Here is a 12,635-nt window from a genome sequence, read left to right as displayed (position 1 = left end):
TCATGTCCTAATTGCCATCAAGACTGCAACACTTTGAGCTATAAGAAGCTGAGGTTTAATTTTCAGTATTTGGGATGTGTTTTGGTATATCCTTAGCTTGGTCCCTCTAGGCTGCATTTTCCATGCAAAGTCCCAGAAATGAGGATTCATATCACACACTATTTTCTGTTGGTTGTTGTCAGCCTTAGGCTGAAAACTGTGTGTAACTGTGCACACACAGACTCAGCTCACAAAAAGAGAAAGCAAATGAGACACTGCTACTGTGGAAGCTCCTGCCTGTTCTTCACAGTCCATCTGGAGACATTCACAGCAGGGTTCCCTTCATGTCCCTCTCAGGCCTGTTCCCTTGGGAAGACAACACTATTGGATATAAATGAATCACTTCTGTTGAGTTTTCTGAATCTTATCAGGTGTTTGCAGCAGCCACACTCTAGCTAAGTTCATACATGTTAGATGCACATTTATTAACAGAACATGAAATCTCTTTTTATAGCTTCCCAGTAGCAAACTGCATTTACAGACACTAATCCTAGTTAATGATTTCCCTTGGGAAGACAACACTATTGGATATAAATGAATCACTTCTGTTGAGTTTTCTGAATCTTATCAGGTGTTTGCAGCAGCCACACTCTAGCTAAGTTCATACATGTTAGATGCACATTTATTAACAGAACATGAAATCTCTTTTTATAGCTTCCCAGTAGCAAACTGCATTTACAGACACTAATCCTAGTTAATGATTTTCTTTTTTTTTTCCCTATCATCTTGTTACTTTGATTTGTATATTATAATACCTTTTCTTGGCTGGACTTTATACTGCTCTCTTTCCTCTTTGGATTCCTGTACTTCAGCAGGCTGATATTTTTCTCTATTAAGCAATCGCTTTGGTCCTCTTCTGTGCAACCTTCCACCATTGCTGTGCTCAGCACAGTAATTAAATCAGACACCATTTCCCCAGACTGTGTTATTAACCTGCTTGGTTGTTTCCACTTTGGTTAAGAAATTGCCCAGTGTTTAACAAAGCAAGAAGGAACTGATAAATCTTACATATTTGAAGGCATCTAAGTGGATTTTGGATCCCCCTTCCCTTTCCTGGAGATGCAGGTGCTTTCCATTCCTCCTAGCAGCCACAGAAGCAGCAAGCTCAGGCTCATCGCTCTCTGCATCCTCCAGTCCCTGCAGCAGCTGAATTCCACCACCTCCAACACACAGAGTTGACACAAGGTCTTTACAGCTCTGTAGGCTTCTTTCTAGTGCAAAGTGCTGAGCATAACGCACCTTTTTCAGGCCAGATTTTAAATAACTGGGTTAGATCCACTTATCCACGACATGCTTTCCAAAATTCTCAGTGTCCAAATGCCTGTCACTTGATGGGAGACAAATGTAGGGAGAAGAGAAGGCACTTTGGGGGGAATCAGGACCCAAGTATCTCCACATTGCACTGAAAATCTGTCTCTTTGCTTACTCATCTGCAGCCTCTGACAACCAGAGATGAGAGCAGAGACCATCTGCACATAAATTCACTCAGTTGTCATAAGCATCCTCTGTGTTTAGGCATGTCCTTAAGTATTCAGAGTGACTCTGTGGAGTTAGCAGGAACAGCACCAGATCTAAGAGTCCCTTATCCCTCAGAAACTGCAGTGTGAGACTGAAGAATAAGTCCCAGACCACCCCCTATGATACTTCATTTTAGGCAACTGAATTAACCCCAAATTTATTTTCTTTTCAACCAAATAAAGTCCAATAATGTCAGCCCTTTGCTTGTGGGGTGGTATAAAGCAGCCATGTGGGAAAAGTGTGGGGGGGGAAAAAATGTAATACAAAGGAACACTCACATTTCAGGTTTTTTCCACTCGTGTGCTTTGAGGTTTTCAGATTTCTTTACCAATCCCTTTGCTTCCTTTATAATTTGGAAGTATTTACTGAATCCTAGCTCTAACTTCTTAGCAACATTTATATAGTACAGTTCTGTTGGAGAGACTTTGTGTCACGTGCAATCTTATAGCCAAACCCAAAGCATCAAACCACGGGATCTCACATGAGCACAGTCCTGCCAAGGACAAGGTTCTCCCTCCTTAAGGATTTAACACTCTGCACTGGACAGACATCAGACAATGTGCAACATGGGGCAACAACTGCATACCTGAGTATCACAGAGAAGCAGATCAGTCCCTGTTTTTTCCCCTTTACATTCAGTGCTCAATTACCAAGAGAGCACTCACTGCAACAACTTGAACACTTTGTCTTCATGAAAACCAACCCCAAACCAGAAAAGTAATGGACAACAAAACAGAAGTTGAAGAAAACCAGCAATATCTATTTAATTTTAACTTAGATGGAAGTTACAAATTAGACGATCAAGAATTTGTGTAAGAGAAGGAAACATGGAAATTGTTGCTATGATTTCCCCTCAAAAAAACCCTAAAGATGGCATCCAAGCAGTTCCCATTGTAACTGAACCAAATCCTCTTCATGGCATCAGAAGTACAACACTGAAGCAAGGCTTCCAGAGCCTCCAACACCAAAGAAAGCTGAGAACACTGTGGGTTTCAGAACCAGGTCTTTGGACTGGCTCCATCTACTTTAAGTGCATTCCCTGTAGGCGAGTACATGTGAAAATAAACTGGACTTGCCTTCTTCCCAAACACGATGTCTCACTTCAAATTACAAATCTGGTGTTACACAGGCACAGAACTGGGATAATATTGACATAAACACTAAGTGCAAGTTTCCATACAGTTCTTGAATAATCAGACATCGACAGTTTTCAGGTTTGCCTCAAGTTAGTGGAGTTCTCCATCACTGAAGTAACAAACTAAGCCAACACATACACTTGTGAACACTTCAGAAATGACAAAAAAGAAACCAGACATGTAAAAGTAGAAGGGTAATTTTGCTAAGATTAAAATGCAAAAGCTCATAGAGAAATTTCTGTTGTTCTTTCTGAAGGAATAAACAGGATCAACAGAGTTCAATTTGAATCCACACATCCTTTGGCCCTATTCACTTACAGGTCTGGTACTCTTCTGCGCTAACACTGCAAATTACAAACTCTGCCACTTAGTACTTTTTTTTTCCAAACTAGCTTACACCAGGCTTATAAGTGGGAGTATTAATTACATCACACCTGCACTGCACTCATTAGCCTCTTCTATACTTACCTAGGCACCACTGAGGGCTTTAATGCCAACTGCTTCTGAACTTCCTTCCTGTTGCTCTGCTCTATACTACTGACAGTGTTATAAAATGACTGTGTCATCTAACTCTCCCACAGCATGAAGAAACACTTAATAGCCTGCATGAAATAATATGCAAATAGAAATAAAATTTCACAAGGCACAACTCTAGCCTGAGACAGGAATTTGTTTCCAGGGCAATAGCTATTTTTCAGCAGATGCTCAATCTTTTTGTAAGGCAGTTGCATAACAGCATGAAACTGGAACTTTTCCTTATGTTGAACATCACTGGATTCCTCTGCCAGGAAAGGATCATGGAAACTCCTGCCCCAGCTAATATCTGGGATAATAGAACAATTACCAATTGTTGCATGGTACAGCCAAGCAGAAAATATTTGCCTGTATACTTGAAGCTTATTCTACTGAAATTAGTTTGAGTGGTTCCAATCTTCAGGAAGCTTAGGAAAAGAACTTACAGGCACCACAGATTAATAGCAAAATCTCCCTACAGAATACAGATTAAATCAAAACACATTTTTGTTCTCACATTTTGTGCAACTCCTGGCAATATGAAAATGGCAATATCCCACCCAGAAATGTACTAAGGGAGGTATTGAGCAGAAATCTGTCTGGAGGCATAATTATTTATATAAACTCCCACTCAGAATTGTGCTCTGAAATGAAAAACCATTGGGTCTGAGGGCAGGGAAGGTGGATTCCAGGGGGTGAAAATAAAAAGGGTGATTTCCAGCTCACAGAGTGAGTTGGAAGGGAAGGGTGTCCTGGAGTCAGAGGTGGGCTGTGTTCCCAGGAGACCAAAGACTAGGTTACTGTCACTGTAGCACTGAAACCCACACTTGCATTTAAGGTACCACCACAGGTAAATATGATGCCAGAATCCATTCTCCAAACTGATGCATTTTACACCAGTATGAACTAACTCTCCAAAACCTACGAAATCTACACACAGACTTCTGCTACATAAATAATTAGGGATGAAAGGCATTGATTCCAGAATTATTCCAAAGTATGTAAAGACACCCTTGTTAGTATCACTGCAAACATCTAACACTTGCTGTTACACGACAGATACACTTATTAGCAATTCTGCAGGTACCTAATGCCTGCAATTAGAAAACTTCACAAATTAGTCTATTGCTGAAATTTTACTTTTCATTCTTGAATGTTCTAGAAGAGCCACATTCAGATGGGATTGGTGCCTTTTTTGTTAACAAAGAATCCAAGGAAACTAAGTGCAAACAATTTTCTTGGCCTCATTGGCATCGTAGACTCCTCTCTTTAGTTACCAGCTGACCACGCATCATAAACAAATTTTGCTGCTACTGTATCTTCCACTGCCATCCCTGAAAAAGAAATCAAGTCACCTTCAAACAGTGCTTCAGCTGTGCAAATAATTTAGCTGCAGAAGGGAACTGAAGGACTCAGGGAATGATCTAATTGGACAGGAACAGGAGGTATTTCCCATCCCAGCAGCTACAGAGCTACATTCAGAGCCTGTAGCCACCACCTAACTGTTGGGTGTGCCATATGAAGTTGATATAACAGTAGCAGTTTAATCCTCAGTGCTCATATCACAACTTGGCCCTTTTGGAGATGTCATGCAGCTCAGAGGGTGGCAATTCAGCCCCATTCCCACCCTTTCCCCAAGGAGCAGCCCCCAGGACACTGTGACATTGTGTGCAGGTCAGACAGCCCCAGGGGCGGAACAGCAGGGCAGTCGGGCTGAGCTGCACTAATAAATGCTGCCGTCATGGGTTGAGCAACTGTGAAATGGAAAATGTACTTCCCATTGTTTGCTTGCTTTCCTATCACTTTTCATTACATCAATCCTGCTAGATAAATAAAAAGGGAAATCTAAAAGGGAAAATGCAAATGACATTCTACTTCCCTGTGGACAGTGCAGTGCCACAGCAGTGCTGAAGATGATCAGCAGCTTTCCCACGCATGGGGGACCTAATAAATAACAAGGCATTGTTTTCTGTCAGACTTGTACACAGGAGGGGCTGTTCTTACCCAGCGACTTAAATACTGTTGTTTTCTCAGGCAGGGCTGGTTTTGTCCCCTTCAATACCTCTCCCAGCTCAGCAAAAATCTCTGCCTGTGAAACAAATACATATTTACACAAAAACATAATATCCATACATACATTAACAGGAAAAGACTTTTTTGAGTGATTTCAAAAGAAAGAACTCCTCCAGTGCTGCATCCCAAAACGGATTCCTTTCCATGGTGAAGCAGATCAGTATTCAGACAAATAATATAGAAACTGGACAGAAATCAGAGAAGCAGAATGGTTTTCAAAGAAAAACAGCTGGCAGACTTTCCTCACTAAGTTTTTTTACACTGACTAGCTTGTTACTTATCCAACAAAACACATGGGATTCCACACACATTACCAGCTCTTATGTCAAACCTCAGAAGTGTAAATCATTTGTTCTGCAAAAACATGAAAAGAGAGTAAAACTCCATTGAACCTAAGAGAGTCTCTGCTGTCAAATTTGTGCAGATCACTAACTATCTGCTTGGCTTCATTGCCCATTCTCTAGAGGCCAAAATCTTATGGGAAGAACGTTACAGGTTTTAATAAATAGATTTGAAGAACATTTAAGATAACCAAACACTGCAGGAAATGTAGGTCTTTCCAAAAACAAGACATTGCTATCATACACACAGGCCAATGCTGAAAACATGCTACTGGAATATGGTGTCACACAATGGTAGATACAGAGGGTGCATAGTTTTGTCATGGACACACAAGTCTCAGTTTGAAACCAGTTTATCTTTCAACCTGTGCCTGGAAAGCATTAACAACTACATTTGATGCTCTAAAAAGTGTCAGTGCAGGACATCAATACCAACTCACTTTGAATGCAAGCCAATTGCCATAAAAATATAGTCCATCATTCACCCAAGTCCTACCTTTGATAATATAACATCTCCTGATTCTGTCAGAGCAGCATCTCTGGAATCCACAAAGAGAATGCAATTCTTCATCAGCTCATCATCCAGTTCTCTCCAGTCTGGTCTGCTTGCTCCAACAGCTAAGGCAACAAGACTGATGAACTTGAGAGCAATGTTCAGAGCAAATTCAAACCCCATTTTGTTCAAAAGACGTGTGAAGTAACAATGGACATTAGTATGGAAATGTCAAATCCAAAAAAAAATCTGATGTTAGCCCTGGAGATGTGCTGATTGATCAGACACCAAAAACCATTCAGTATTTGATTTGTCAGTAGAATATCCTTGCCAAGGGACTCTGAGTGGTTGAGGCACAAGAAAGTCCTCTCCCTTTGTCCATGATCTCATCAATCATCACATCATTACCACATACTCTGAATTTTACACACTTTTGATTCAGATTTCGTTTGTTACTAAGACTTGAAGAATCCCTCAGTTCTCCTGAGATAACCAAAGCATGCACAACAGATTTGCACATGCAGACAGTTCCTACTTAGAATTTTTAAACCTATAGCCTTGTATTATTTCCTGGTAACCTTGTAAGCAGTACAAGTTCAGCAGACTATGTGTTTTCACTTATCTGGAGAAACTACAAACAGATCAAGGAGCTTAACTTTTTACATACAGCACCAAGATCACTATCAAATTGTCAAGGGCTTAAAAAACAAACAAACAAGAAACCTAACCCAAAGCAAAACAATCAACCAGTTACACTGTAATCAGTGCCCAACTGCTAGGGAACAATAAATTCCGTGTTACCCAAATGCCTCTTCAAACAGCACAAATGCCTCAATGAAGGGTAGAAAAAAAATAGGCAAAGAAAGGAGAGAGGTCTTTGTGTCTGTGTCACCTCAGTGACTGTGGATCTTAATTGATTTTGGTTGTATTTCTGGCTTCCATGCCATGACACAACACAGACAACAACTTTCAATGACAAAGGACTAAATTGAGTTTGAAAAATTGGTAGGATGCTGCTGGAATGTGGGACCTTTCTTTAAATTGTTCCATTTGGGAAGTTGCTTTTGTCTTATTGCTACGCTATCTGGAAAGTGCACAAGGTCATCTGAACCAGGCCCACAATGAATCAAAATAAACAAATAGGGGCATGTCCAGAGACTCCAAACAATGCTGTGGCAACATCATTACAAGGCAAGCAGGAAAAAAAAAACTACCTCCCAAACTTCACCATAATTAGAGGTTAAATTATGAAGTTCTTAACTCAGTTATTGCATCTTTTTAACTCAAGTGAAAAAAGGAAAACAATGTGATCATCCCAAACAAAAACAAATAGAAGAACTTAGAGAATTGGGGGAAGAAAAGATGAAAACTACCAGGGAAATGATACAAAGAGCAGTAACTACCCTGGAAATAACATGTTTGTGTGGGTTATTTAAATGGAGAGCAAAGTGAGCATAAGTGAAACATGAAGCAAAGACAATGCATCACCAGAGAAAAAAGAGCATATCCCATGCTCCAGCAAAAATCCCATGCTGGAATATGCAGGAGCTCTGGTTCCAGCCAACCAGGAAGACAGGGCTGGGAAAAGTGGTCTTCACTAAAGGGAAAAAGTCAAAATGGAAAGAACAATTACTCTGAGCAGCAGAGTGCTGCTTTTGAACAGATTTGGATGCTGAGCAATGTGCTAATAAACATAACATTTCAATGATGAGAACACAGCATACCATTGATATGGGCACCTGGCTTCACCCAGTCTCCAAACAAGATTGGGGATGTTGCCATAGTGACTGTGATGATCACATCAGCCCCAGTAACTGCCTCCTGAGCAGAAGAGCAGACCCGCACGGGACCAGCAACTGAACTGGCAAACTTGACTGCTCTCTCTTTGGTGCGGTTCCATATCCTGACCTGCAAGGAGAGAAATGAAAACCAAAGTACAGATTAGCTTGGAGAATTTCTGCTTGCTGAAACAGAACACTTGGTTTCAGTAGATAAGCATATCCTAATGGTTGGGGGTTTTCCCCCTTTAATGTTCTCATCATACCAATGAGGAAATTTTATGAGTGTCCAGTAGTATTTTGACTTCTGTGATGCCAGATAACAGTTTCTTGTAGAGCAGCTCTTATAAAATGAAAACATTTTTAGGGGAAGGTCACAGAAAGCTTATGCAAGCACGCACATCAGGCTTTTCTGACATAAAAAGCCATTTGAAGCAACTTTGTTTTCGACTTTTTCTTTAATACCAACATTTAAGCAAGAAATTCTACAGCTGCTCAGAGTGTTCTTGGGGTCTGAACCAAAATAGGATTAACCTCAACTTTCATGGTGGGTCGACTTTGGCTGGATACCAGTTGCCTACAAAGCTATTCTATCACTCCTCTCTTCAGAAGGACAGGGAGGGAAAGAAGAGAAAATAAGATGGAAAAACTCGTGGGTCAAGATAAAGACAGTTTAATAGAGCAAAAACAAAGGCCACATGTGGAAGCAACAGAAAAGAAAAGATTTATTCTCTATTTCCCATCAGCAGGCAATGTCCTGCCACTTCCTGGGAAGTAAGGCTTTAATACACATAGCAGTTGCTCCAGAGCTCAGATAATGTAGTAATAAATGCCCCCACTCCTCCTTTCTCTTTGCTTTTAATGCTGAGCAGACATCACATGATATGGAATACTCCTTTGGTCAGTTTGGGTCGGTTGTCCTGGCTATGTCCTTTCCAAGATCTCATCCACCCTTGGCCTACTGGTGAGGAGGGAACACTGGGGAGACAGCTCTGATGCTGTGTGAGCACCAAAACACCAGAGTGTACATCAGCACCCTTCTAGCTATCAATGCAAAGCACAACACTGAGGTCAGCTCCATCCCAGCCAGGCCTGACACAACTGCATTGGTTGTACTTTATCCTGAAATGTAATAGAGAAAAATAAACGTGTCCTGTTGAGTCCATTTACCTCTTTAAAAGTGAAGAGTTCTGTGAAGATATCATAATGGCTGTATGCTTGAACACCAGCTCCCAAAATGCACAGCACTTCTGCAGAAGTTGGCATTAACAACTGAACAGTGTTGAAAATAAAGAGATATGTAAGGACAACACATTAACAGATATTATGAACAGAGATCAAAATACTACAAAAGAAAGCAGTATTAAGTCCTTCAAAACAACAAAAAGTGGTTTTAGGCAAAAGCTAGTATTGATTCATACCAATATAAACCAGTACTCAATTATCACTATGTATTAGGGGGGTTTAACACCAAAGCTAGTATCAACAGCACCAAAGCGCATCTTGGCTTAATTCCAGTTTTTAATTGCCTGAGTCTCGAAATTCAGATTTAAGTTGCAACAGCATGAACTAATGCAGGTTCTGGGGGCTCAGCACACTCCAGTATTGGTACAATATATTACACCCATGTGACTGATCAAGTGCAAACCACATTTTACGTTCTGCACTGGTTGGACACAGGGCTCATGATCCCAAACACAACCAGCACTGAGTGGCAGCTGCACATGCAAACCAGTCCTGGTAGTCCCATGCTAAACCTTCTTTTTGAACTCACTGAAGCCATAAATCATACCACAAGCATATCTTGACACTGCAAGTGCCATAATACATATGCATTGAGCATTGTAAAAATAGGGATAGTTCTGAGGAGCAAATAAAAAAAGTCAGTTCTATAGTTGCTTTTGGATTTCTGGTTTAGTTCTTGCCTTGATTCACCAGCACTTGGCAAAAGGGAGGATAGGGCTGCTGGAGTCCATCCTTAAGCTATCCTTGTGTCTTGTTTATGCATTTGCTGTGGCCACTCACTCCTGTATAAAAAGCTTTAGAATTGTCTAGGCTCTCAGCACTTTTTCTGCTGCAAACAAATTGAAAAAAATCTCATTGATCCCATTTTTCAGTAATGAGAACCGTTTTTAATGTTCCTTTCAAAGACTGTGAAGCACTGATTTCAAAGGTTCTTTGCATAAAAGCATGGGGCTTTGAAAAGCAAATGCCATAAAGAGGACAAGATGACAACTATGAGCTAAACTCAAACACTCCTGAAAATTTCTCAAAACAACAGATGGCAGTGAAGGATCTGATCTTGAAGTTCCTCCAGCAACCAAGCTCCTTTGAGGCCAGCAGAGCCTGGACTGTGTAAAAACCATCAGAACTGCTCAAATATCGAATGGCCAAGACAAATGAGGTCCTGTAACCTCAGGTCCAAGGGGCTCTCGGGGACAGGTTCTTCTCTCCAATTTTATGTCAGTTTAGCTCTATTGGCATGGATAGAGTGGCCTGGCATGAAGACTGCCACTAACAAAGTGGTGAGATCAGCCTTCATTCTGGTGCAAAACTGATGGGTGACAACAGTATTTTTCAGCTCTGGGCCCTCTTACTGCCTCAGCCTTTGAGATGAAAGCTAAACCCTGCTGTGCAATGGTGGTGACTTGCTCTCTTCCTACTATTAGCAGCACAACCAAATAAAGTTTTTAAAAAAGAATTCAAACACAATTTCCAAATGAAATTGAAGTGGTGCAAAGCAAACAACCAGATACACCTCACCTGTCTTTAGGCACTGCAGTTTATGGCTGTGGTCAGGGATAGTTATCAGGACATCTTCTAGTGACAACAGACAAATCTACAGACAGATACCTCTGGAGAAGTCATCCAACCATACTGGGCATCATCTATCTTAAGAGGACCCACATTGCCCCCAGAAATGTGGTTTTTTTCCTCTTTCTACAGGCCCAGTGCAATCCACCTGTCCTGGCCTGACAGCAGAAGGTCTGTATCTAAATAAAATTGAACACAACACCACAGCTAGATTGCCCAAAGCCATAAAGGGGCATGTTAAGACAAACACAAAGGGAATAAAATTACAATAGAAGACACCTCAATAAATTCCTAAAAGAACATGCAATAGAAGCCACTACAACATAGCTCAGGTTCCTTCTCTCATCACACACAAAGTGTTAAAGCTAGACACTACTCACTCAAAACTGAAAACTCTAAGTTTTCCCTGAAAGCACATATGTTATCATTAATTGAATTTAAAGCTGCATTTGATGAACATTCACATGCACTGAAAGCCATTTGCATTGTTTCTTCTAGTTATTTTATATTAAAACCCCACCACTAACTGTCCCACTTTAGAGAACAGAAGACACACCTTGGTAGCAATTGCAGAAACTGCAGCTGTTCGTTTTGCTGTAATGACACTGCCATCTAGGACCTTAAAAAAATTCAAACAGACTGAAATGAACACTGAAAATATGAGTAAATACCAAACATTTTCATCCAATTTATGATTGACGTTATAGAACGCAGGTAAAACTCTAAGAGTTGACAATTGCTATTATAGCAACCACAAACCATATAAAGTCATAAAGTCATGTTTAAACTGGGCAGATTCTCTGCTTATTCCAGTCCTTCCATATCATTCCATCAGCACAAATGGAGTGAGAACTGGTCAGACTTGAGCACCCCTAACTCGCCCAGCCCTTCATGCACTGCACTTCCCTGGCTCTCCAGTGAAAGGAACAGATGGATGTAACTCCAAAACTCTGCACTTGAGTAAGACCAGGGACCACTGCAAGCTGGCAGTGGCTCACCAGTCTGCACTGCCTTGGTCTGTACAAAGGGTTGACAGGAAAACATGGAATTCCTTCAGTGTGTATCACACATGGGGCATTAGCTATTGCATAAAAATTATTTATGGGGCTTGAAAGACTGACAGGGTTGGAATAAAAGCCCAATATAGTTTTATTGACCAGTTTTGGCTCTTTTGTAATCATGATTACTAAAAGCATAATGCAAATCATTAACATTCTTGAAAAATTCTAGAATTCTTTACATAAAGAAAAAAACCTCAGACTCTGAATACTATTCCCTGCAACACAAATTCTAAGTTTCTTTCAACTTAGAATCAAGATGGTCCAAGATCAATTATTTATTCAGCAAGGTGAGATTTTGTTCCCATTTCAAATGCAAAGTAAACTTTTCCTGATGATTTCTCTCTTCCAGTCATGCTCTGAGCCATCAGATTCAAATCACAAGTAGCAGTAAATAGCACAGTGAGTACAGTTTAACAGGTATGGAGGCTATAAGGCTTTAGGCCAAATCCTGATTTGGCACAAACACATTTTCATTGATGATGTTGGTAAACTCAGGCCAAGTTACACCAGCTCCAGCTTCCAAGAATCAGAAGGGAGAACAGACAGTATAAACAGAGAAGCAAACACAAGACTTACAGCTTTTAAAGTACCATTGCTGGGTTCAAACAAGAGGATGGTAGCTTGGTGAGAAGGGTCAGAGGAATCCTTCAGGTGCTCATAAAAAGTCACCAGCTTGGTCGTCAGAGCATCATCCGCATCACTGTACGCTGGCATGACTCCTAGGTACCTTCGGAGAGAATCACCTGCATCACTCACACCTTTTTCCCCCCCGCGCTCCCCACCCCGCCTCTACCGATCGGTAACTCCGCACCAAGGACTTTTCTGATGCTCCAATTCCTTCCACCCGGTGCCTTCCCCGCCGCGGACTC

At 41.0% G+C, this 12,635-nt stretch overlaps 1 protein-coding gene across 1 annotated transcript; it reads right to left on the bottom strand.

The window, feature by feature from the left end:
- Nucleotides 1–4,475: 4,475 nt before the first annotated feature.
- CRYM (crystallin, mu) lies at nt 4,476–12,493 on the bottom strand (the record flags this gene model as incomplete). The annotated part of the gene is made up of 7 exons (XM_009081557.1): nt 4,476–4,540; nt 5,211–5,295; nt 6,117–6,238; nt 7,838–8,021; nt 9,062–9,163; nt 11,262–11,324; nt 12,343–12,493. Coding segments are annotated over 7 exons (772 nt in total), but the record flags the coding sequence as incomplete, so codon positions are not given.
- Between the last annotated feature and the right edge of the window lie 142 nt (nt 12,494–12,635).

This window comes from Acanthisitta chloris, unplaced genomic scaffold (genome assembly GCF_000695815.1).
Source record: "Acanthisitta chloris isolate BGI_N310 unplaced genomic scaffold, ASM69581v1 scaffold13160, whole genome shotgun sequence".
Lineage (NCBI taxonomy): Eukaryota > Metazoa > Chordata > Aves > Passeriformes > Acanthisittidae > Acanthisitta > Acanthisitta chloris.
Note: the sequence above shows the minus strand (reverse complement) of the source record. Positions and strands in the feature narration are given on the sequence as shown.